General features: G+C 42.2%; 1 protein-coding gene across 2 annotated transcripts in view; it reads left to right on the plus strand.

Moving 5' to 3' along the window:
- The window catches only part of LOC139560229 (arf-GAP with GTPase, ANK repeat and PH domain-containing protein 3-like), a 227662-nt gene that overhangs the window by 143547 nt on the left and 57411 nt on the right, over nucleotides 1-26704 (plus strand). For both annotated transcript variants that reach the window (XM_071376805.1, XM_071376804.1), the window contains exon 12: nucleotides 17503-17676. In XM_071376805.1, the coding sequence (XP_071232906.1) occupies nucleotides 17503-17676 (174 nt within the window). The remainder of the gene's footprint in view (nucleotides 1-17502; nucleotides 17677-26704) is intronic.

The following is a 26704-nucleotide window of genomic DNA, read 5'->3' on the forward strand; positions in this document are numbered from 1 at the left end:
CTACTCTGCTCTGGCAGCTAGGCCCAGAGAGGCGAGGAGAAGCCAGTGATTAGATTTAGGGGTTAGGATTAAGAGTAATTAATACTAATTAGCAGAGTGGTCCCCAGAGGGGGGATAGACGGGAGGGGGGGGGGGGGGGGGGGGGGGTGTAACGAGGGCGTCCTCTATCGGCCGAGGAGTGGGGTCCATGTTTCCTCCTGCCATGGCTGTAGCTAATTGGAGTGTGCAGTAGTGGAAAAGACAGACCAGACAGCAGAGAACACTTGTGGCCCAGCCCTTTCTTATTTTTGGGGTCCTGGCCAGGATTTGTACATCAGGACCCCACTGGACCACATTACACACGGGAAACTGTTGAGCGTGAAAAATCCAGCAGCGTTGCAGTTCTTGACACACTCAAACCGGTGCGCCTGGCACCTACTACCATACCCCATTCAAAAGCACTTAAATATTTTGTCTTGCTTGTTCACCCTCTGAATGGCACACATACACAATCCGTGTCTCAATTGTCTCAAGGCTTAAAAATCCGTGTTTAACTGGTCTCCTCCCCTTCACCTACACTGATTGAAGTGAATTTAACAAGTGACATCATAGCTTTCACCTGGATTCAACTGGTCAGCCTATGTCATGGAAAGATGTTTTGTCCACTCAGTGTAGTTTCACTCTGCTGTAAATACAGAGCTAGTAAAGGATATCTTTGTGACACCCCATTCTAGAGGTTCAATTTTTTTGCATCCGAGTGGGGAACAATACGAGACGATTTGCGTTAATCTCCATTTAGGGGAGAAAGGTTACAAATCACGGCAGGTCTTCTCCCGTTTGGAGCACCCTCTCCTCTCCTGATGCGATCGGCGTGAGTTTGATTTCATTAGGCATGCAATTGATGAAGGGAACAAAGGGGTAATTTGTCATTCATGGCGTCTGAATCACAACCCTGTCTTTGCCTTTGGTAATTCATTCACTTCCATGGATCTAAAGACCTTTTATAATCACAGGGGGTGGAGGGGGTAAGGGAGGGAGGGAGATAGGAGATGGAGAGAAAGAGAGTAAATGAATGAACCCATGTGTCTATGAGTGAAGGAGTGTGCAAGCTTAATTCCTTTTCCTCTCTCTGAGTGTTCAGCGGAACCGTTTTAAATATGATCCTCTCCGTTAATACGCATCCAATGGTGTCACCCACGACAGATGCATTGTATCAAAGTATTAATGAGGCCCATCAGTTTTAATCAATCGTATGGGCGGCAGAGATGTACTGTCTGTGGGAAAGGCGCAGGGAGGGGGTGGTGTGTGCCTGTGTTGCTCGCTGTACAGCTCCTTCCTTATACATTGTAAACCACTCTTCCTCTTGCTCTGGGCTACACATACATACAGTCCCACCAGTGGGCACGGACTGATTTACTGACCACCACCACAACCATGCCTCTGTCTCACTGGCCACCAGCCCGGTGTGGGTGTGCAGGCTGGGGCTGGCCCCTAATGGTTCCTAAAGAGGATGAGGCTGGTTGTGGAGGGGAGGATAGTTAGATGACAGGGCTGAGCCATAAAGGGGGGTGTGGGGTGGCGGCAGGCGGGCGGGCGGTCAGACAGGCGGTGTTAGTGAGTAGTGATAGTGATGATAGTGGTGGTGGATTGCACGGCCACAGCCGTTGATGATGTGCTGCTTCCCTCCTTCCTTTCCTCCCTTTCCTCCCTCCCTCCTTCGGTCCCCCACATTAGCATTAATGCCTCGTTATCCTCCTACTTGTACATAATGGCAACAACTCCCCGGTTGGGTCAGGCCTCGGCGTCACGACTCATCAGCCCTCTGAGGGCATGCATGGTCGCGCCGGCCCAAAGAGAAATGAGAGTCGAGATGACATTACCGCTACCGCCGCTCTGTAGCTACTCGCTAATCCATCGCTTCTACTTAGCGAACAGCCACAGCAAGAGCCAGCCCTGCTGCTGCTGCTCCTACTCAGCATGGAAACCACTCCTTTTTTCTCTCTCCTACACACTTATATTTGTCAAATGAACATGTCAAATGAACATATTTCTATAATTGTTTTAAATACCGGTATAGGCCTACATGATCGCTGTAGAGGTTTTGGACATTTCTATTAACTTGCAGGTGTTTACTAGCAATCTTATGCTGCTTTCACATAGAATTGATGGTATTTTGCCTGTAAAAAATGGGTCATGTTTATATGACCCCCTTACAAACAGGCCCATTTTTACCACATTCTTGACTGCATGCTATTTTTATACCTCCCGTGCGCATGCCGGCGATTAGTGGCTGTTGTGGTGTGCCGATGTGGTTGGCCGTCTATATTAATAAATCCATTGAATATACACCATCAAAAATAAATCCATTATTCATTCATTTATGCAGGTCCTAAGAAATATTATAAAACTAATCAAATGTATTTTCAAATAGAATGGCATATTTTGAGTTGAAATTACGTTACGTCCAAATTAATTCAATCAATAGTTAATTATTTTGTTCATTAACCCTTTGACACGTACCACCGAACGGGTTTGATCATTCTACAGTGGTCCTTGCTGCTTACGCTCAAACCGGTGTGATTAGAGCGCTTATTTAGAACATTCGGCGCTTGAGCTGGCCACACTGTTTTTTCAGAAACATTTTGCACAAACACAGTCCTTACAAAGTTATGTCCTGAATGTGACCAGTTTATTTCTGGATGCAATGTTCAGACATGCATAGAAGTAGAGACAGAATAACACAATCATCCAAACCGGAAAATGTAGGCTACATTAGTCCTAGCGCTAACTGAGGAAAGATTGACATAACACAAGCAGTCATATTTTGCTAACTCTCGGCTGACAGAAACCACAATATGAATGATCTAATAGCAATTACTATGTAAAATTCATCACATCATGGGAGAGGTCACATTGCTTGAAATAATTGAGTAAAACACTTTCAAAAAATCTAAAGTAATCCGATTATTTTAGTTTGTTTTTTCGCATCAACCAAAGATAAGAAGTGGAGACTAGATGAGTTTGGTCTGTGTGTAGTATGCATGTTGAAGGGGGTGTGTCATCTACGATCCTTTACTTCCCTTCATTCACTTCCGCAAGTTTACTCCGGAACCATTCCTTCACCTCATTATAACATCTTTGGTCTGACAGATGTTTACGTGACATCCAGAATTCATTGTATAATGTCAACAAACATGGCACCACACATAGCTGGCAAATAGCTTAGCATTAGCTCATCATAATCAGTACAACCTTCCAAAAATTATTTTACACACATCCATAGGTGTCCATTACAATCAGAATGCATTATTTGTCACCAGTACTTGAAAACATGTGAATAAAACTGTAAATATATAATGCTCCATACGTACATACTGTATGCTACAGTAGACACAACAACAAAATACAGAAAATAAGGCACTTACTTTGATAGGAACGCACACATGTCCAAAGTTATTATTTGTAAGGAAAACAAGAATGAAGGCAACGTGAATATCAGACAGGAAATGTGCTACGAGGAAAAAGTTTGTGCAAGACTGCGCAAATGTCTGCATACTTGATCTGCGGAAACACTGGGGAAGTGCTTGGGCTCTCCTCAAAGAGAGAAGTTTGTCCCGCTCAGTAAAGCCTCAAACTTAAATTGTTCGCAACAGTGAAATGGGCTACTTCTATGTGAATTAATGAGGAGGCGGAACACACCTCAATTTTTGTTAGAAAATAAAACTTGAAATTGACAAGTTGAAACATAGCCTATATATAATTAGCAGACAGCACTGTCCTGTTGAGTAACAATCACATTTTGGAACAGTGAGTGCATTCTGACATTACGTGCATAAAACAACTCACGCTGGGGCGACCGTTAGAGATATTTGGAACTCACGCATGAAAAGGTTTAAACAGACAAGACACACTTACCCCGATCACAGTCAACACACATATATTTTGTAGTAAGAATATAATGGAATATAACAGAATAAAATACAAATCATATTTTCCCACACAACTTGTGTCACGGGAACGTGTGGAACCGCTGTCACCCCTTCGGGGTTTTGGAGTTGCCTATACTCGATCGAGCAAAAATAATAGGCCTACACTTGATTTGGGCTACATTATTGCCAGCTAAATGTTTCTGATTAGTGATAGATGAGCAAACAAAATTTGTAATAGATGAGCTATACCACCTCCTCTTATTTCCCCAGCCAGAAACCAATTAACCAAATTGCTATACAGAGGGTGATTCAGTGAAACAAAATCACATTGATGGAGACCAGTCAGTAAAGTCACAGGCTTTTGTTCGGGCGTAGGCTTAGTTTACTAAATAATCCACTTGTTAAACTACATAACATGCTATCAAAATGCTGTAATAAATTAGCCAACCAGACAAGATGATCATAAGCAGCACTCACCTCAACTTAGCTAACATTACCCCATTGTAGCCTAATACAAACTTAGCTAACATTACCCCATTACCCCATTGTAGCCTAATACAAACAGTGATTCGGTGAAAACAAAAATCTGACATTGATTGATTTATCAAGACGAGACCACACGCTTGTCTCAAAGCGGCATGATGGCGTGCTGTCCTAATCAAAATGGTGCTGAAACGATCATCTAGGTGACCACAGGTGGGTAGGCTATTGCTTGAAATTTATTACAACGGTTGGATGACTTTGGGAGGTTCAGTAAGCAACAATTTGATACATGCCTTCAAATGCATTAGCCTACTTTATTCCAATATTTTCATCATTCAGTGATATTTATTCCCACAATAATTATTTTTGGATCCATCCAATTAGGGTTAAGAAAACAGTGCATGCTTAGTGGGGTTCTATGCAGAGATATGTGAGAAGTGGCATGCCTTGCACAATTTAGAACTGGCAGGAGGATGGTTACTGGCGCTGCTTAGCAACCATGAAGAGATTAAGAGCAAAGAGCGTGCCAGTGCCGTCTCAGCGTTATGGCTACATGTATAGTAAGCCGCAGGCAGAAGTTTACCGAAATGATTGCTTGGTCATTAGGCGGAAATACAAGTTTAGGCTTTGATACCAGCAGTACCTTTGACATGTAAGGAAAAGGAGGAAAAAAGTAGGTGGTATGGTGGAGTTCGCCGTTACAAATGAGAACTTGTTCTCAACTAGCCTACCTGGTTAAATAAAGGTGAAATAAAATAAAAAATAAAAAGTTGGCGGAAAAACGTATTGGTATGAAAGGGATATGTTTCTTCTAAATTATCACAGGAATTATAATTTTATTTTGTCACCAAGTTTTCCCCCCCCAAAATTTCAGGAGTTTATTTTTGTAATGGCAGTATTTCTACAGTACAGTGCCTTCAGAATGTATTCATATTCATTGTGTTAGAGCATGAATTCAAAATGGATAAAAACATCTACACACAATACCCCATAATGACAAAGTGAAAACATGTTTTTATAAATGTTTGCAAATTTCTTGAAAATGAAATACAGGAAGATCTCATTTACATAAGTAGTCACACCCCTGAGTCAATACTTTGTAGAAGCACCTTTGGCAGCGATTACAGCTGTGAGTCTTTCTGGGTAAGTCTCTAAGAGCTTTGAAAACCTGGATTATACAATATTTGCCCATTTATTATTTTTCAAATTCAAGTTGATTGTTAATAATTTCTAGACAACCATTTAAGTCTTGCCATAGTTTTTCAAGCTGATTTAAGTCAAAACTGTAACTAGGCCACTCAGGAACATTCAATGTCGTCTTGGTAAGCAACTGCAGGTGTCGATTTGGCCTTGAGTTTTAGGTTACTGTCCTGTTGCAAGGTGAATTTGTCTCCCAGTGTCTGTTGGCAAGCAGACTGAACCAGGTTTTCCTCTAGGAGTTTTGGTATTTGGTTTCTTTTCTATCCCAAAAATTCTCTAGTCTTTGCCGATGACAAGCATAACATGATGCAGCCACTAACATGCTTAAAAATATGAAGACTGGTACTCAGTTATGTGTTATGTTTGGAGCAAATCCAACACAACTCTTTGTATTCAGGACAAAAAGTTCAGTTCTTTGCCACATTCTTTTCAGTATTACTTAATATTTTTATTCTGTACAAGCTTCCTTATTTTCACTCTGCCATTTAGGTTGGTATTGTGGAGTAACTACAATGTTGTTGATCCATCCTCAGTTTTCTCATATCACAATCATTCAACTCTTAACTGTTTTAAAATCAACATTGGCCTCATGGTGAAATCTCCAGCAACTGAGTTGGGAAGGACGCCTGTATCTTTGTAGTGACTGGGTGTATTGATACACTATCCAAAGCCTAATTAATAACTTCAGCATGCTTAAAGGGATATTCAACTTCTGTTATTTTTTTACACATCTACCAATTGGTGTCTTTCTTTGAGAGGCATTGAAAAACCTCCCTGGTCTTTTTGGTTGAATCTGTGCATGAAATTCAATACTTGATTGAGGGACTTTGCAATTATCTGTATGTGTGGGGTACAGAGATGGGGTAGTAATTCAAAAATAATGTAAACCACTGTTATTGAACACAGTATGAGTCCATGCAATTTATTATGCGATTTGTTAAGCACATTTTTAATCCTAAACTTATTTAGGCTTGCCATAAAAAAGGGGTTGAATACTTATTGAATCAAGACATTTCAGCTTTACATTTTTTATTAATTTAATGAAAATGAGACAAAAAATATTCCACCTTGACATTATGGGGTATTGTGTGTAGATCAGTGACACAAAATCTCAATTGAATCAATTTTAAATTCAGGTTGTAACACAACAGACTGTTGGGGGTGTGAATTCTTTCTGAAGGCACTGTACCTTGTGTAAATTCAGCCTATATAAATAGCCAGTTGAATAGCTTTGACAGGTAATTGGTCTGTGATTGTCTCAGGATGGTGCTGTATTTCATTACTACAAACACTTACCTCCAGACATTTACCAATGGAGAATGGACGGCTGGAAATAGTGCGCGGGGCAATAAAAGTTAGGTGGGTTCACCCCCAATGTGCTACAGTACATGTCTGAGACAGAATGACAAAATGAACATGGTGATATGCTTTATTGTTTCTTGACGTGGAGGTGGAATACCCCATTGTCAGTCAGGAAATGTGTATGGTGTTAGAAAATAGAATGTTCTAACATGGATAGAGAGTGCACCATTTTTACATTCACGACAACACCAGAACCACAGAAACTGATTAACAAGGCAAAATACTTCTGCTAGGACTTTGATGTTTTTATTAGATATTTTCTTAGTGATAGTACACAGGCCACCAACACATTCTAACAAGTAGTATGACTCTTGGCCTTCCAAATGGGGTCTTTTTCCCCCGCTATATAAATACACAAACCCTGCTTGGATTCATATTTAAAATTCAAGAAACAATCATGTCTAATTGTCAAATGTGATGCTAATGATTAATGAATTAAACATGTATTCATCAATTAGTCCCCACAGAGCATACCTAGACCATTCCTGCATAAAGCAGCGGATAATGTAATTACACTGGAGCTATAATCAGCTGGTCGCATCAGGGGAGAACTCTTCTCTATCTGCCCCATAGAAATAGTATTAGCACACCTATTAGACTACAGTATTATATGTCTTGTCAAAATATCAAAGGTTGTAAATGTTGTTTTTCTGTTCAGCTTTAAAGATGCACTATGCAGATATCGGTCCTCCATTTTATGGTTGCAAAGATTTGAATAGTTTGCATAATTTCAGTTTATTGGAAAAAACAAGCAAGTACAAAATAGTGTAGAGAATCATTGTACTATCTAAACTGCTGTGAAATATCTTTTCCATAACCAAAAATATAGTATTTTTAGCTGTTTGAAGCTGGTGTACAAAACTGAAAGTAAAAGATGCAAAAACTAAACGTAAGAACAGGAATCATAGAAATATCACACTTAGAACAGATCTACCACTTTTTAGATTTGTTTTCAATGAGAATGACAGATCTTTAACTCACATTTCTATGCGAATTTAGTCATGTCGCCCAAAAAGTTAACTTCAGATTTAAATTGTCAATCATCCCAGCAAACCAAAATTGGTTTTGTGAAAGTTCCCTGAACATTCGTTAGGTTACGGCAAGTGTTCTCACAACACATAACATGTCCACTTGTACTGATGGTTATACAGTGTTTGTATAAAACATTTGCCTGATGTTGCAAGAACATTCCAAGAACACATTTAGTCTGTTCTTTAAAGGTTCTCATAATGTTTCATTAGGTTGTGGGAACAGTCTGGTGGGAAGATATGTTCCCAAAACACAAAAACTGTTTAGTTGTGCTGATTATTACAAATGTTCTATTTGGTTGCAAAAACATTTGTTTCTAGAATGTTCCCATAACACATTTTTTATGTTATTTTATTTTTTATGTTATGTTATTTAAAGTTTGTAAAACATTTCTTTAGGTTCCTACAACACAAAATATGTCCAGTTGTGATGACATTCTTGCAATGTTTGTATCCGGGTGCACAAAACATTCCCTCAATGTTCTTAGAATGTTATTTCTATTTTTGTTTTGAACAGTCCACGGAGGTTTCCTTAATGTGTTAGTGTTATCCTACTGTTGAGGGAGTTAGTTGTACAACACTCCATGTACTGTAGAAACATACAGTGGGGAGAACAAGTATTTGATACACTGACGATTTTGCAGGTTTTCCTACTTACAAAGCATGTAGAGGTCTGTAATTTTTATCATAGGTACACTTCAACTGTGAGAGAAGGAATCTAAAACAAAAATCCAGAAAATCACATTGTATGATTTTTAAGTAATTAATTTGCATTTTATTGCATGACATAAGTATTTGATACATCAGAAAAGCAGAACTTAATATTTGGTACAGAAACCTTAGTTTGCAATTACAGAGATCATACGTTTCCTGTAGTTCTTGACCAGGTTTGCACACACTGCAGCAGGGATTTTGGCCCACTCCTCCATACAGACCTTCTCCAGATCCTTCAGGTTTCGGGGCTGTCGCTGGGCAATACGGACTTTCGGCTCCCTCCAAAGATTTTCTATTGGGTTCAGGTCTGGAGACTGGCTAGGCCACTCCAGGACCTTGAGATGCTTCTTACGGAGCCACTCCTTAGTTGCCCTGGCTGTGTGTTTCGGGTCGTTGTCATGCTGGAAGACCCAGCCACGACCCATCTTCAATGCTCTTACTGAGGGAAGGAGGTTGTTGGTCAAGATCTCGCGATACATGGCCCCATCCATCCTCCCCTCAATACGGTGCAGTCGTCCTGTCCCCTTTGCAGAAAAGCATCCCCAAAGAATGATGTTTCCACCTCCATGCTTCACGGTTGGGATGGTGTTCTTGGGGTTGTACTCATCCTTCTTCTTCCTCCAAACACGGCGAGTGGAGTTTAGACCAAAAAGCTCTATTTTTGTCTCATCAGACCACATGACCTTCTCCCATTCCTCCTCTGGATCATCCAGATGGTCATTGGCAAACTTCAGACGGGCCTGGACATGCGCTGGCTTGAGCAGGGGGACCTTGCGTGCGCTGCAGGATTTTAATCCATGACGGCGTAGTGTGTTACTAATGGTTTTCTTTGAGACTGTGGTCCCAGCTCTCTTCAGGTCATTGACCAGGTCCTGCCGTGTAGTTCTGGGCTGATCCCTCACATTCCTCATGATCATTGATGCCCCACGAGGTGAGATCTTGCATGGAGCCCCAGACCGAGGGTGATTGACCGTCATCTTGAACTTCTTCCATTTTCTAATAATTGTGCCAACAGTTGTTGCCTTCTCACCAAGCTGCTTGCCTATTGTCCTGTAGCCCATCCCAGCCTTGTACAGGTCTACAATTTATCCCTGATGTCCTTACACAGCTCTCTGGTCTTGGCCATTGTGGAGAGGTTGGAGTCTGTTTGATTGAGTGTGTGGACAGGTGTCTTTTATACAGGTAACGAGTTCAAACAGGTGCAGTTAATACAGGTAATGAGTGGAGAACAGGAGGGCTTCTTAAAGAAAAACGAACAGGTCTGTGAGAGCCGGAATTCTTACTGGTTGGTAGGTGATCAAATACTTATGTCATGCAATAAAATGCAAATTAATTACTTAAAAATCATACAATGTGATTTTCTGGATTTTTGTTTTAGATTCCGTCTCTCACAGTTGAAGTGTACCTATGATAAAAATGACAGACCTCTACATGCTTTGTAAGTAGGAAAACCTGCAAAATCGGCAGTGTATCAAATACTTGTTCTCCCCACTGTATATGGCAATTATTTGGAATTGCATGCCATTTTATTAGACATTTATTGTACATTCCTGTGCCACTGGGATGGGACTAACACAAAAATTAGTGTGTTGCTTCATAGCCTTTGTCTTTCAAAAGATAGGATAACTAAATCTAGAAAAATAAGTATCCTCTATTGTTTCTTACTCTACCAATCCTGTTTACAGTGTATTCTGTAAAGTTGGGAGGTTTTGACTTTTATTTTCCCTACAAACTTGATTTCAGAAATCATGTTAATTAAATTATTGCTTGGCAGATTGCGGTAAGGTGTACATACATATGCATATGTACTAAGACATACAGTGCTGTGAAAAAGTATTTGCCCCCTTTCAAATCTTCTCTACTTTTGCATATGTTTGATACTGAATGTTATCAGATCTTCAACCAAAACCTAATACTAGATAAAGGGAACCTGAGTGAACAAATAACACAACAATTGCATACTTATTTAATTTATTTCATAAATAAAGTTATGCAACACCCACTGCCCCTGTGTGAAAAGGAATTTCCCCCTTACACTCAATAACTGGTTGTGCCAACTTTAGCTGCAATGACTCCAACCAAACGCTTCCTGTAGTTGTTGATCAGTCTCTCACGTCGCTGTGGATACATTTTGGCCCAGTCTTCTATGCAGAACTGCTTTAACTCTGCGACATTTGCAATTAACCGGTGTCCCCTTCACAGAGCCAATGTGAAGGGGACACCGGCTAGTCAAGGTAATTGAGGTAAGATGAACATGTAGGTAGAGTTGAAGTGACTATACATAGAAATAAACATAGAGTAGCAGCAGCTTAACAGAGGGGGGTGGGGTGGCAATGCAAATAGTCTGTGCAGCCATTTGATTAGCTGTTCAGGAGTCTTATGGCTTGGGGGTAGAAGCTGTTAAGAAGCCTTTTGGACCTAGGCCTGGCGCTCTGGTACTGCTTGCCATGCGGTAGTAGAGAGAACAGTCTATGACTAGGGTGGCTGGAGTCTTGGACAATTTTTAGGGCTTTCCTCTGACACCGCCTGGTATAGAGGTCCTGGATGGCAGGAAGCTTGGCCCTGGGCCGTTCGCACTGCCCTCTGTAGTGCCTTGCGGTCGGAGGCCGAGCAGTTGCCATACCAGGCAGTGATGCAATCATTCAGGATGCTCTGGATGGTGCAGCTGTAGAACTTTTTGAGGATCTGAGGACCCATGACAAATCTTTTCGGTCTCCTGAGGGGGAATAGGCTTTGTTGTGCCCTCTTCACGACTGTCTTAGTGTTTGGACCATGGTAGTTTTATGGTGATGTGGACACCAAGGAACTTGAAGCTCTCAACCTGCTCCACTAAAGCCCTGTCGATGAGAATGGGGGCGTGCTCGGTCCTCCTTTTCCTGTAGTCCTCAATCATCTCCTTTGTCTTGATCACGTTGAGGGAGAGGTTTTTATCCTGGCACCACATGGCAAGGTCTCTGACCTCCTTCCTATAGGCTGTTTCATCGTTGTCGGTGATCAGGCCTACCAGTGTTGTGTCATCAGCAAACTTAATGATGGTGTTGGAGTCGTGCCTGGCCATGCAGTCATGAGTGAACAAGGAGTACAGGAGGGGACTGAGCACGCACCCCTGAGGGGCCCCCGTGTTGAGGATCAGCGTGGCAGATGTGTTGGTGCCTACCCTTACCACCTGGGGGCGACCTGTCAGGAAGTCTAGGATCCAGTTGCAGAGGGAGGTGTTTAGTCCCAGGGTCTTTAGCTTAGTGATGAGCTTTGAGGCCATCCGATTTCAGTACAAAGGGAAATCCACTAGAAACATTAGGATCCTGGTGGCGCACCAGACTAAGTAGCCTACAGCATTGGTGTAAAGTAACTAAGTAAAGAAAACTTTGAAGTGCTACTTTATTTGTTTTTTGGGGTATCTGTACTTTACTTTACTATTTTTATTTTGGAAAACTTTTACTTTTACTCCACAACATTTCTAAAGAAGTATGTACTTTTTACTCCCTTATATTGTCCCAGACACCCAAAAGTGCTCTTTATATTTTGAATGTTCAGGCAGGACAGCAATATGGTCCAATTCACGCACCTATCAATGTAACGCGTTGTCATCGCTACTGCCTCTGATCTGGCGGACACACTTAACACGAATACTGCGTTTGTAAATTATGTCTGAGTGTTGGATTGTGCCCCTGGCTGTCCGTAAATATTTTGTTTTAAACAAGACAACCGAATTTGATGTATACCATTTCCTTTTTTTTTCTTTTACTCAAGTATGACAATTGAGTGATTTTTCTACCACTGTACGTACTTAAGTACATATAACACCAGATACTTTTAGACTTAGTAATGTTTTTTCAGAACCAATTTAATTGAATCCAGACATGATTGTTGAAGAATGTTTAGGGAACGTTATTGGAACAATCATTTCATAACATCACATTGTAACTTTATAAGAGTAATGGGGAAAGTTTCCCTGCATAGAGATCATACTAAATCTAAGCTTCCCTGCTTGTTGATATAGATGTCTCGGATGACATATCCATTAATGTTATCGGAACATTCCAGTAATGTTTTCTCAGAACCAATTGAATTGAATCCAGACATGAATGATTAGGGAACGTTATTGGAACAATCATGTCATAATGTCACACTATAACTTAATGAGAGCATTGTGGGAATATTCCCTACTTGTTGTTATGGGTGTTTTTTAATAATATCTCCATCAACATTAGCAGAATGTTCCCGTAATGTTTTCTCAGAACCATTTCGATTACTCTCACAGTATGTTCTAAAAACATTACTGGTACATTGTGTTATTAAAATACTTGGAAACCTAATGAGAATGTTTGGGGAATGTTCTGTGGTGGTTGTTACAGATGCTGTGCACGTAACATTCCAGGGATATTTCATTGTAAAAATGTATGTATGAAAAAACAACATTATGTTCAAAAACATCAAAAACATTCTTGGGACGTCAGGGAGGTGACCAAGAATCCGATGGTCACTCTGATAGAGCTATATAGTTCCTCTGTGGAGATGAGAGAGCCTTCCAAAAGGACAACCATCTCTGCATCACTCCACCAATCAGGTCTTTGTGGTAGAGTGGCCAGACGAAAGCCACTCCTCAGTAAAAGGCACATGACAGCCCGCTTGGAGTTTTCCAAAAGGCACCTAAAGGACTCTCAGACCATGAGAAACAAGATTCTCTGGTCTGATGAAACCAAGATTGAACTCTTTGGTCTGAATGCCAAGCGTCATGTCTGGACTAAACCTGGCACCATCCCTATGGTGAAGCATGGTGGTGGCAGCATCATGCTGTGGGGATGTTTTTCAGTGGCAGGGACTGGAGGACTAGTCAGAATTGAGGAAACGATGAACAGAGCAAAGTACAGAGAGATACTTGATGAAAACCTGCTCCAGAGCACTCAGGACCTCAGACTGGGGTGAAGGTTCACCTTCCAACAGGATAATGACCCTAAGGACACAGCCAAGACAACGCAGGAGTTGCTTTGGGACAAATCTCTGAATGTCCGTGAGTGGCTCAGCCGGAGCCCGGATTTGAACCTGATCTAACATCTCTGGAGAAACCTGAAAATAGCTGTTCAGCAACACTCCCCATCCAATTGGCAGAGCGTGAGAGGATCTGCAAAGAAAAATGGGGAAAACTCCCCAAATACAGGTGTGCCAAGCTTGTTGCGCCATACCCAAGAAGACTCAAGGCTGTAATCGCTGCTTCAATAAAGTACTGAGTAAAGGGTCTGAATACTTATGTCAATTTCAATTTTTTTAATATATACATTTGAACAATATTATATTTTTGCTTTGTCACTATGGAGTATTATGTGTAGATATGATTAGGAAAATAAACTATTTTGTCAATTTTTGAATAATGCTGTAATGTAACAATGTAGTAAAAGTCAAGGGGTCTGAATATTTTCCGAATGCACTGTATATTAAATATACTAATAATACTAAGCACTGTTCAATGATGGCACTATTTTCCAGGCGAATTTTAAGGCATTTTGTGCTAATCTGTTGTAATCTGTTCTATTTCACTAAATGTGATGATTTTTCACTCACTTACAGTCTAGAAAGTTACGTTTTTTTTATAAATGTTTCCTGGGGTTCGAACTCCCCTCCCTCTCTTTCTTCTCTCCAATGCCCTGATTTGGGGATGCTAATTCAGCCAGCGCTCCCCAGCGTGGTTCCCTCTCTCCCCCTCTCTACTCCTTCTTTCGCTGCAATCCCTCCCTCCCCTCTGGGACCTGAAGATAAATATTCCCGGGCCCAACAAGATAAACACTGATACTAATTAGACATGATTATGTGAATTTGATACACTTATTACTCCCGCTAATGAGAAGGACGTATTATCCTAACAAGAGCGCAGCGCCGCTTAGTTTACTTTACACACGGCACACATTACAGTATATCTAGCAACTGTTATTGTTGTTAAACCTCAATCAAACATTGTTTTTTTTATATAAAGTCGTGTAATTGTGAAATTAAAAGGCCCTGATGTGTGTGCTGTTTGTCAGTCATCTTATTACAGTTAATAAAATAAATATATTACTTTTACCAAAACAACGTTTTTGACTGCTACCCTCTCATAAGTCTTTGCTTTGAGTAGATTAAGTTATATTAGTCTGTTGCTAAATTATTGCTTCTAGTCTATCATTTTTTTGGAGAATATCCAGCAGAGATTATAGTATAGTTGATTACTCTCTTTTGTTTTTAGTACAGCTTAAGGAGTAGGTCGTATTGTTACACTTTCACTCTATTATCTCTAGTTGGGCTTAATGTGTGTGGTAACAAACTCTCATGGGCAACTTTTATAGTATGTATTTATTCTTTATTGCAGCTCTGACAATAAAAACCCATACTTGATAAGGCTGTTGATTTACTGATGAATACCATGTAGATAATGTACCTAATCAACCAAGGAGGACTTATTTTGGTTATTTTGATTGTGAATTAGTGTCAGGAATAGTTAATCAATTAAGTTTTAATTGACATCATTTTGTTGCAAAAGAACATCATTATTATAGGCTTAATTTAATAAATTAAATAAACATTTAATATATATACAGTGGGGAGAACAAGTATTTGATACACTGCCGATTTTGCAGGTTTTCCTACTTACAAAGCATGTAGAGGTCTGTAATTTTTATCATAGGTACACTTCAACTATGAGAGACGGAATCTAAAACAAAAATCCAGAAAATCACATTGTATGATTTTTAAGTAATTAATTTGCATTTTATTGCATGACATAAGTATTTGATACATCAGAAAAGCAGAACTTAATATTTGGTACAGAAACCTTTGTTTGCAATTACAGAGATCATACGTTTCCTGTAGTTCTTGACTAGGTTTGCACACACTGCAGCAGGGATTTTGGCGCACTCCTCCCTACAGATCTTCTCCAGATCCTTCAGGTTTTGGGGCTGTCGCTGGGCAATACGGACTTTCAGCTCCCTCCAAAGATTTTCTATTGGGTTCAGGTCTGGAGACTGGCTAGGCCACTCCAGGACCTTGAGATGCTTCTTACGGAGCCACTCCTTAGTTGCCATGGCTGTGTGCTTCGTGTCGTTGTCATGCTGGAAGACCCAGCCACGACCCATCTTCAATGCTCTTACTGAGGGAAGGAGGTTGTTGGCCAAGATCTCGCGATACATGGCCCCATCCATCCTCCCCTCAATACGGTGCAGTCGTCCTGTCCCCTTTGCAGAAAAGCATCCCCAAAGAATGATGTTTCCACCTCCATGCTTCACGGTTGGGATGGTGTTCTTGGGGTTGTACTCATACTTCTTCTTCCTCCAAACACGGCGAGTGGAGTTAGACCAAAAAGCTCTATTTTTGTCTCATCAGACCACATGACCTTCTCCCATTCCTCCTCTGGATCATCCAGATGGTCATTGGCAAACTTCAGACGGGCCTGGACATGCACTGGCTTAAGCAGGGGGACCTTGCGTGCGCTGCAGGATTTTAATCCATGACGGCGTAGTGTGTTACTAATGGTTTTCTTTGAGACTGTGGTCCCAGCTCTCTTCAGGTCATTGACCAGGTCCTGCCGTGTAGTTCTGGGCTGATCCCTCAACTTCCTCATGATCATTGATGCCCCACGAGGTGAAATCTTGCATGGAGCCCCAGACCGAGGGTGATTGACCGTCATCTTGAACTTCTTCCATTTTCTAATAATTGCGCCAACAGTTGTTTCCTTCTCACCAAGCTGCTTGCCTATTGTCCCGTAGCCCATCCCAGCCTTGTGCAGGTCTACAATTTTATCCCTGATGTCCTTACACAGCTCTCTGGTCTTGGCCATTGTGGAGAGGTTGGAATCTGTTTGATTGAGTGTGTGGACAGGTGTCTTTTATACAGGTAACGAGTTCAAACAGGTGCAGTTAATACAGGTAATGAGTGGAGAACAGGAGGGCTTCTTAAAGAAAAACTAACAGGTCTGTGAGAGCCGGAATTCTTACTGGTTGGTAGGTGATCAAATACTTATGTCATGCAATAAAATGCAAATTAATTATTTAAAAATCATACAATGTGATTTTCTGGATTTTTGTTTTAGATTCCGTCTCTCACAGTTGAAGTGTACCTATGATAAAAATTACAGACCTCTACATGCTTTGTAAGTAGGAAAACCTGCAAAATCGGCAGTGTATCAAATACTTGTTCTCCCCACTGTATATATATACACTCTAGATGAAAATATGCATTCTGTGGAACTATAACTATAGAAGAAGTCAAGTCAGGATCTGTTGTGTTGTGTGGCTGTCGAGACTGGAACAGGAGGGAAGGACCCCACACTGCGCTGCCTATCCCATGAATTAGTAAAGGGAGGCAGGCAGGGAGGCATCCGTGGCTTGCTTGATTGGAAGTCGGTGAGAAAGAGGGGACCTGCCTGCCGACGGCGGGAGAGATGGATGTGGCAGTCAGAAGGATGAGGCGAGATAATTAGCGATCAGTGTATCTTGTTAATTAAGGGCTAATTAGAGACCGAGGCGGAGGGAGAGGGGAGATGAGGGGAGGCAGACGGGGTAGCAGGGTTTACACATGTAACACGGAGAAAGAACACAAGGAAGGTGGCGGCAGCATTGTGCAATTTTACTATGCTGGATCAGAGCTTTCACCTGGACTCACCTTGTCAGTCTATGTCATGTTTTATCCACTCAGTGTATGTGGCTTGTTTGATGCAACATACACTTGGATTTACAAAAGAGACTTGTAACTTCAGTGAAATGCACCTCCATGTACAGGTACATGAGATGATGATGCATTACATTATTTTAAATTCTCTTTCTCTCTCCCTCTCTTTCCAGGTGCACCCCATTCTAACAGCAATACTTCCCTCCAGTCAGAGCGTTCGGTCAGCGGAGGAGGTCTGGTGGGCTTCGGTGGCAGTAAGGACAGCATGCACCAACGCTCCTTCTCTGTTTCCAGTGCCGACCAATGGAACGAGGCCGTCATCAACACCAGTGCAAGCACCGGGGCCGGTGAGACTGACGAGCACCCCCCTGCCCTCTTCTTCCATCCTTTCTCCTTGTTTTCTACCCTCATTCTATCTTCCTCCTCTCCACTCCCATTATTTACTCAATGAAGTCTCAGCCATTAAATGTAATTGAAATAGATAGACACACAATGAACAATAGAAAACATCCAGAACAGATCTGGTACAGTCATATCAGTGTTGGTACAACAGCTGTGCACAGGGTTGAATTCATTAGGCCACACTAGCAAAATGTTTTGCAACAGAAAACTAAAATGAGCAATTCTTATTGGGCAAGTTCAGGTAGTCCCTCCTTGTTTCAGTCAGTTTTCTTCCTTTTGGTGCCTAATAAATAGGACCTGGAATTGGTGGAATATAACAAAGCTTGTTTTCGTAATGAGGTGATCAGGGCTTTGGTCGCTGTGACTTTTCGCATATTGTTATCTGACAGAAGCGAAAGACGACGGCGGAAGTGAGCGAAGGTTATTTGCCATCCCGGCACCCTCACTCCGCTCCCTCCCCATCACAGCCTTGTCAGCGCACTTGAGTGAAGTAAAATAATACATTCGCTATGCGTGTCGGCTCCTCACTCTCTTTCTCTCTCTCTCTCTCTCTCTCTCTCTCTCTCTCTCTCTCTCTCTCTCTCTCTCTCTCTCTCTCTCTCTCTCTCTCTCTCTCTCTCTCTCTCTCTCCGTCTCGCGCTCTCTCTCCCCCCTCTCTCTCCGCAATAGGAAAATGAATGCTTTCCGGGGTACCATTCATCACCAGTTATTTCCCCTCTCTTTGTGGTTGGCAGTAAAAAAGCACTTAAATGCACATCAACAGAATAACAGTCATTTCCATGCATGTTTGCACTCTGCTAGTTCTCATTAGTGCGGTTGCGGCGGCGGCCCTCTCCCCACGGGCTCCCAGGGGCCCCGGCAGTTTAAAGAGCGCTCTTTACGAGCGCTGCTGGAGTCCAATGCTGCGTTGCGCGTACGGCCTCGTGGTTCCGCAGACGAGCCCCGTCTCTCATTTGGAACTGCCAAACGATCAATTCTGCCTGGACGCAGGAAGGCAGGCACTTCTATCATCACCCACTACCCCTCTCCTCTCCCATCAGCAGCATGCCCAAAGCAGAATTACTTAGAGGAGAGAGCGTGGTGGGGTCCTCTCAAATAAATGTGTGGCTGTGAGTGTGCATGTGTGCGTGCATGCATATTTGTGTGTTTTCGCATGTATTTTTGTGTCTGTACTCTAGGCTACATGCGTTGTGTATGTTGTTTAGGAGAGAAGCACGTGTCTGGTAAATGTGGTGTGTGAATGTTGATGTGATTTGTATATGTGTATTGCCAAACACTGTGCTGTCATCCCAATCTATGGACACTCTACTTACTAAACAGCCAGCTAAAATCTATTTCCTTGTTTGGTAAACTAAGAGGACTTGACTTCATATTAACATAACTCATTAGCTACCATATAGACTTCTCCTAGACCAGATTTACAATTCCCTCCATTACTCTCTTTTTTTCAATTATTTAAATGGTTCTCTTTAAGGTAACCACAAATGAGCTGAAAATGATAGATATATTAGAGAAGTCACATCAAAGGGTAAATATGTTACTTTGTCCCCTGTTCTTGCATTGCCAATTCCATACAATGGGGAAATTCAGAAGGGCTTTAAAACTTGAAAACAAGTAGACTTTAAGAAGATTTTTTTGTGTGTTTTTATTGACATTTTACAAACATTCTTTGAGTATGCCAGAACCATTTGCCTCCCCTATAAATAGAGAATCTGAATTAAAACGTGTAGCAGGATACGGTCATCCAATATGATATGTGACTAGAGGACTAGAAGGTAACAAAATAATACTTGATTTAATTGTGACCCCTTTATTTTTCACCCTAGTGGTTTCTTCAATAATCAATAGGTGGGCGGTCCACCGTTCAGACCCTTCATGTTTTACTATTTGAATAGACGTCAACACGCCCCCAATCACTCCATTATCCTTCGTCACGGTTTCAAGTTAACATAAAACATGGTTCTCTGGAGAAGCCAAATGAAAATAGAAAAAAAGCAGATAGGCTGAAGTATAAAATGTATTTTAGCCCAGGTAACCATTTCCATATTATTTAAAGAATGTCCTCATTTGTAAACCTATTGAGGGAGAGGCAGAAGGAGACACATGGGGAGCTAGCTGCATCTCTTGAATATTGAACGCAGCCTTTTGATTCAATCTCAGCCCCATTTTGTCTATTGCTTCGCAATTCAAAAGAGAACCCTCTTAATCTGGGCCCGCGCAAGGCTTGTTTTTTCCCTCCTTCATATACTTCATCCTTTACGCCTAGATTCAGTGAGAAATAGACTCAACTGGCACCTAAGTGCTGTGATATTTTTACAAACAGTGACCCCCTGTCAAAGTTTTGTTGTTGTACAATATGTAGTGTCCTGCGAACAGGGAGCATCTGGGAAACAGGAAACAGTTTGACCGAGTCTGAGGGTGTGAGAGTTATTTATTTTTTTACACTGAAGTAGGTGTATACACCATCAGTGTATGTTTTAAAGGTATTCACCCAGGCTTCTCTGGTGAAGGTATTTCAGTGCGAAGGCAAATGCGTAAGTGAATGCAGGACCAGGCAGTTCTGTTCATCAGGTTCCCTCACTGTGTACTGCTGTAACTCTACTCTGCCCTCCCATCGGGTACTGGAGAGCGTGTTGCATGTGGAGTTTGATTTCCACGGCAGGTCCGTAATGAAGTTTTACATTTAGTTTTAAGAGAGCAGCAGAGCGCGATCAGGCCTTGATTAGTGAATTCTAATTGAGGATAATAAGGGGGAAGCGGTGATTGTTTCTAATTTTTGCCATTAATTGCAGCCGATGTCGTTGATTGAGGACAGGCAGTGAGCTGCTGCTGTGTCAAGTGACCTACCGGCAAAATCACAGTGCTCCCAGAGCCTCTCGAATTACGCGTTTACAAATGAAATGAAAACTTCTCTCTCTCATTCTGTCCCTCTCTCTTTCTCTTTCTCTCTCTTTTCAACTCTCTATGGCAGTTAGCGAGCTGTTAGCCCTCTCTTTGTCTCGTCCACAGTCTTCATCATGAAGCATGTTTAAACTGTCATCTCCCTGGCGGGAGTGTAATAAACTGTAATCACAGGTTAGCCCTGATACCTATTCCACAGTACCCGCATGCCCAGGAGAGGAGAGCAGAGGAGAAGCTGAGAGATGCTGCATGGCACTTAGCTGAGAGGAGAGAGAGACTCCTGATCCTCAGCGCGCCTCATTACCGCTGTTCGCTTCCTCGCTCTCTCGCTCCCGACAGCCCCTCATAACCACTAGCTAATAACGCCAAAGTGAACTCTCTGAGCGGCTCATAACAGTAGGCTACAGGACCTCCATTTTAAACAGAGAGCCATTCGGCAGCGCCGTTCCTGCTAAGTTTTATTATGGTAAATTGAATGTGATCCATCAGATTTGGATCGCTTTGAATTGAGGAGGACTTCAGATGAGCCAGATAATCTCTGATACAGTTCAGGGCTGGCGTTATGGGCGGGCCTTACGGGGCCGGCCCGCTCTACAGTATCTTTTTCCCCGTCCAAATAAAATTATTAAAATATTGATAATTTATTTGACCAAGATGCGCGCAGACAGAAATACGCATCAATGTCATATAAATCATCAGAGCGAGCAAAACAGCATCCCTCTGTCAGTATGTGTATCCCATGTATCTGATGCTGTCTGGACAAAAAGAGTATGCTAATTAAACGCTAAGGACGGCAACATGTCATACTCTTTTTGTCCATACAGCATCAGATACATGGGTTACATATAGTAAGACAGAGGGGCGCTGTTTCGCTCTCTCAGATGCTTTCTCTGGTGAGATAGTAGTTTCAGCCACTTGGGGATTGAAGGAAAGTTGGTGGGTGCATAGTGCACTGTTCGGATGCTGGAATTATTTTTGGACAAACGTGCAAAGGTCACCTACTTTTTGAAGTGATTTGTTTGACCTCCAGACTGGTTGTGTTTGACCATCATGACTGGTTGTGTTCATGCCACATTAAAAGGTAATTTTACAGTTAAATGACATGTATTTACTATAAAACCCACACTAGAACCACTAAAGCAGTCAGTTGGACTGCTCATTGTTGTTTTTTTATTACTCTGACATTTTTTAAGTCATGCCCCACTCTGTCCTTGACTTCTCTTTAAAACACACTTTCGTTGTTATAACCAGTTTTGGGAGGGCATGTCGTTTTCTAAATGGTTTTCCCCCATTGCCCCTCCTTCTGACGACAGTAGGGCCTGCTCCTCTCCTTCTCCTGATAGTTGAAGGTGCCGTGCCCAGTTGATAATCACGCCGATAATTGCCTCAAAACTGAACCTAAACTATACCAAAACTAATTTCACACATATAGCAACAGATTAAATCAATGAAGTAAGGTATGATGGGGAGAAAGGAGAAGAATTGGTGAGTTGATGAGCGAGGGGAAGTGAACGATGCATAATTATGTAATCACCCATTGTGAATGAAGAACAGGGCAGGCCATTCTGTTGTATTGATCTATTCTAATTATAAACTGAAAATGGTATGTACCCTATATCAGTCCACCAGATCCAAGCAGTCTTATCAGTCTACTCTGGCCTACTTGTAGTACAAAATGAGCATGTACATCATTTACAGCGGCAAGAAGACCAACACAAATGGATGCACATGCTGCGTTATCGTTGCTACAAAATCTGAATGAAAATGACTCCGATGGTGGGGAAGAAATGATTCATTATGACATCTCTGATGATTCTGATTCTGAGCCTGAACCTACACCTCCGAAGGCTAAGCGCTAAAACGCCATAACGGTATACACTGAGCAGTTGCACGCGCCACCACCGATGAGATAAGAGAGAGGAAGGGACGGTACTACTTGGATAGAAAAAGCCGGTGACAATGTTACGGGCCGATTATCAGCACAAAATGTCTTCACTGAGAGAGCATGCCGTACGTCTTAATTAAAAAACAACATCGGCAACGCACACACCAGCTTTTATTGTTTATGTGACATGGACACACTCCAACTGATGCCATTGTGTGAAGACGTACACCATGTAAGCACGAGCTGGCAATAATTGACCATTTCTGACTACTGTCATATCTACACTTATAATCATTATAATGCCATTATTGCTTTGGTACAGATTTTCACTATTATCAAGTATACTTGGCGCTTATGACGATGTTTAGGCTGCTGATGTTTTCATAATTTGTGTTATTTGAAACATATGTATTTTGTATTCTAATGTTACTTAAGACCTTCATAAACACAACCAAATTATTATTTTTGCGATAGCACATATGAAATGTATTAATTACACTGTTAGAATGTTGCAGTTAGAATGCTCATTAGCTTGAAGGGGGGTCCCTCGAGGCCCAATGGTTCTAGTATGGAAATCAAATGGCTGTCCAACTGATTAGTTCTGGCGCTGGCCCTGATACCGTCGCTAGTGGAAGTCTACACACCCCTTGCACAGTCTTCACATTTTGCTGCCTTAAAATGGGATCTAAAAAGGGATATATTTTTTCCCCGTACAGATCTACACAACCTAATCCGCATTTTCAAAGTGAAAGAAAAATGACTAAGAGATATAAGATGAGGATGTATTGATTGTGTGTGTCTGAACACCCCAAGAGTTAATACTTGGTGGAATCACGTTTGAACGCCATTACAACTGTGAATCATTTTGAACAAGATTCTACCAACCTTGCACAACTCTTAGGGCAACATACTGTATACCCGTTGTTTTTGTCCCAAACTTTTGTTAGGAATCATTGATGGACAGCTATATTCAAACCTGTACCATTCAGGAACACTCAATACCTCTTGGAAAGCCATTCTGTCTTTGTCTTTGGCATAATTCCAGGGTTAAGTTTCCTGGTGACTGAGGCAAACTTTTTACCTCGGCTTTGCTCCTTTCATATTTATTTTGATCCTATCAAACTTCCCAGTCTCTGTCGGTGACGAGCATAGCCATAACGAGATGCTGCCACCACAATACTTGAAAATACAAAGGAAGGGATCGACAACATTGCATTCACTCCACATTACTGGCTTGGATGACAGTGAAAATGTAAATTGTAATGTTAAGTATCAAGGACCCCAGTCACCCGAACAACAGCCTGTTCATCCTTGCTACCATCTAGAAGGTGGAGACAGTACAGGTGCATCAAAGCTGGGACAGAGAGACTTAAAAACAGCTTCTCTCTCCAGGCCATCAGACTGTTAAACATTCATCACTAGCCGGCTACCACCCGGTACTCTTCCCTGCACATTAGAGACTGCTGACATAGTCATTCAATGACTATGTGTACATTTGGGACAAGTCTCTGAATGTCCTTGAGTGGCCCAGCCAGAGCCCGGACTTGAACCCGATTTAGCTCGTCACGGCCCAGTACATCACTGGGGCTCTGCTGCCTGCCTGCCATCCAGGACCTCTACACCAGGCGGTGTCAGAGGAAGGCCCTAAAAATTGTCAAAGACCCCAGCCACCCCAGTCATAGGCTGTTCTCTCTACTACCGCATGGCAAGTGGTACCGGAGTGCCAAGTCTAGGACGAAAAGGCTTCTCAACAGTTTTTACCCCCAAGCCATAAGACTCCTGAACAGGTAACCAAATGGCTACCCGGACTATTTGCATTGTGTGCCCCCCTCCCCAACTCCTCTTTTTACGCTGCTGCTACTCTCTGTTTATCATATATGCATAGTCACTTTAACTATACATTCATGTACATACTACCTCAATTGGGCCGACCAACCAGTGCTCCCACACATTGGCTAACCGGGCTATCTGCATTGTGTCCCGCCACCCACCAACCGCCAACCCCTCTTTTACGCTACTGCTACTCTCTGTTCATCATATATGCATAGTCACATTAACCATATCTACATGAACATACTACCTCAATCAGCCCGACTAACCGGTGTCTTTATTTAGCCTCGCTACTTTTATAGCCTCGATACTGTATATAGCCTCGCTACTGTTATTTTTCTCTGTCTTTTTACTGTTGTTTTTATTTCTTTACTTACCAATTGTTCACCTAATACCTTTTTTGCACTATTGGTTAGAGCCTGTAAGTAAGCAGCACGTGACAAATAAACTTTGATTTGATAGTCATTGAATACTGGTCACTAATGTTTACGTACTGTTTTACCCACTTTATATGTATATACTGTATTCTAGTCATTACTCATCCAATATAACTACTGCCATAAACACATTTTCTATTCATATACTGTCCGTACTGTCTATACACACTATATATATAAATACAATGCCTTCGGAAAATGTTCAGACCCCTTGACTTTTTGCACATTTTGTTACGTTACAGCCTTATTCTAAAATGTATGAAATTGTTTTTTCCCTCATCAATCTACACACAATACCCCATAATGACAAAGCAAAAACTGTTTAAAAAAAAAAAGAAAATGTAAAAAAAAAAAAAAACTGAAATATCACATTTACAAGCTTGGCACACCTGTATTTGGAGAGTTTTCCCAATTTTTTTGCAGATCCTCTCACGCCAATTAGATGGGGAGTGTTGATGCACAGCTATTTTCAGGTCTCTCCAGAGCTGTTCAATCAGGGTCAAGTCCGGGCTCTGGCTGGGCCACTCAAGGACATTCAGAGACTTGTTCCAAAGCCACTCCTGCGTTGTCTTGGCTGTGTGCTTAGGGTCGTTGTCCTGTTGGAAGGTGGACCTTCGCCCCAGTCTGAGGTCCTGAGCGCTCTGGAGCAGGTTTTCATCAAGGGTCTCTCTGTACTTTGCTCCCTTCATCTTTTCCTCGATCCTGACTAGTCTCCCATCTTCCCTCGATCCCGCCGCTCAATAACATCCCCACAGCATGATGCTGCCACCAACATGCTTCACCATATGGATGGTGCCAGGTTTCCCCCAGATGTGACGCTTGGCATTCAGGCCAAAGAGTTCAATCTTAGTTTCATCAAACCAGAGAATCTTGTTTCTCATAGTCTGAGAGTCCTTTAGGCGCCTTTTGGCAAACTTCAAGCGGACTGTCATGTTTTTTTTTACTGAGGAGTGGCTTCCGTCTGGCCGCTCCCACAAGGCCTGATCGGTGGAATGCTGCAGAGATGGTTGTCCATCTCCCATCTCCATAGAGGAACTTTGGGGCTCTGTCAGAGTGACCATCGGGTTATTGGTCACCTCCCTGACCCAGGCCCTTCTCCCCTGATTGCTCAGTTTGGCCAGGCAGCCAGCTCTAGGAAGAGTCTTGGTGGTTCCAAACTTCTTCCATTTAAGAATGATGGAGGCCACTGTGTTCTTCGAGAACTTAAATGCTGGAGACGTTTTTCGGTACCCTTCCCCAGATCTGTGCCTCAACACAATCCTGTCTTGGAGCTCTACGGACAATTCCTTAGACCTCATGGCTTGGTTTTTGCTCTGACATGCCCTGACAATGTCACGCCCTGGCCATAGAGAGGCTTTTATTCTCTATTTTGGTTAGGCCAGTGTGTGACTAGGGTGGACATTCTAGTTTCTTTATTTCTATGTTTTACATTTCTATGTTTTGGCCGGGTACGGTTCTCAATCAGGGACAGCTGTCTATCGTTGTCTCTGATTGGGAATCATACTTAGGCAGCCTTTTTTCCTTTGGTGTTTGTGGGTAGTTATCTTTGTTAGTGGCACTATAGCCCTAGTAATCTTCACGGTCGTTTCTTTGTTTCTTGTTTTGTTGGCGATATTTTAAATTAAAGGAAAATGTACGCTCACCACGCTGCACCTTGGTCTCCTTCCAACGACGGCCGTGACAGAACTACCCACCACCAAAGGACCAAGCAGCGTGGCCAGGAGAGGCAGCACACGGGACGGTCGGCGGAGCCGAGGTTGGAAACAGAGCCAGTCGGGGAGAAGAAGGTGAACTTGGAGGGGAGTGAAGCAGAGACAGTTAAGGAGTTGCTGGTGAGATTGGAGGAGAGAGTTAGGAGAGAGCTGCTGTGTTGGTGCATGAGGCACGACATTCGCCCTACGGAGCGTGTCTTCAGGTTAA

This window comes from Salvelinus alpinus, chromosome 30 (genome assembly GCF_045679555.1).
Source record: "Salvelinus alpinus chromosome 30, SLU_Salpinus.1, whole genome shotgun sequence".
Lineage (NCBI taxonomy): Eukaryota > Metazoa > Chordata > Actinopteri > Salmoniformes > Salmonidae > Salvelinus > Salvelinus alpinus.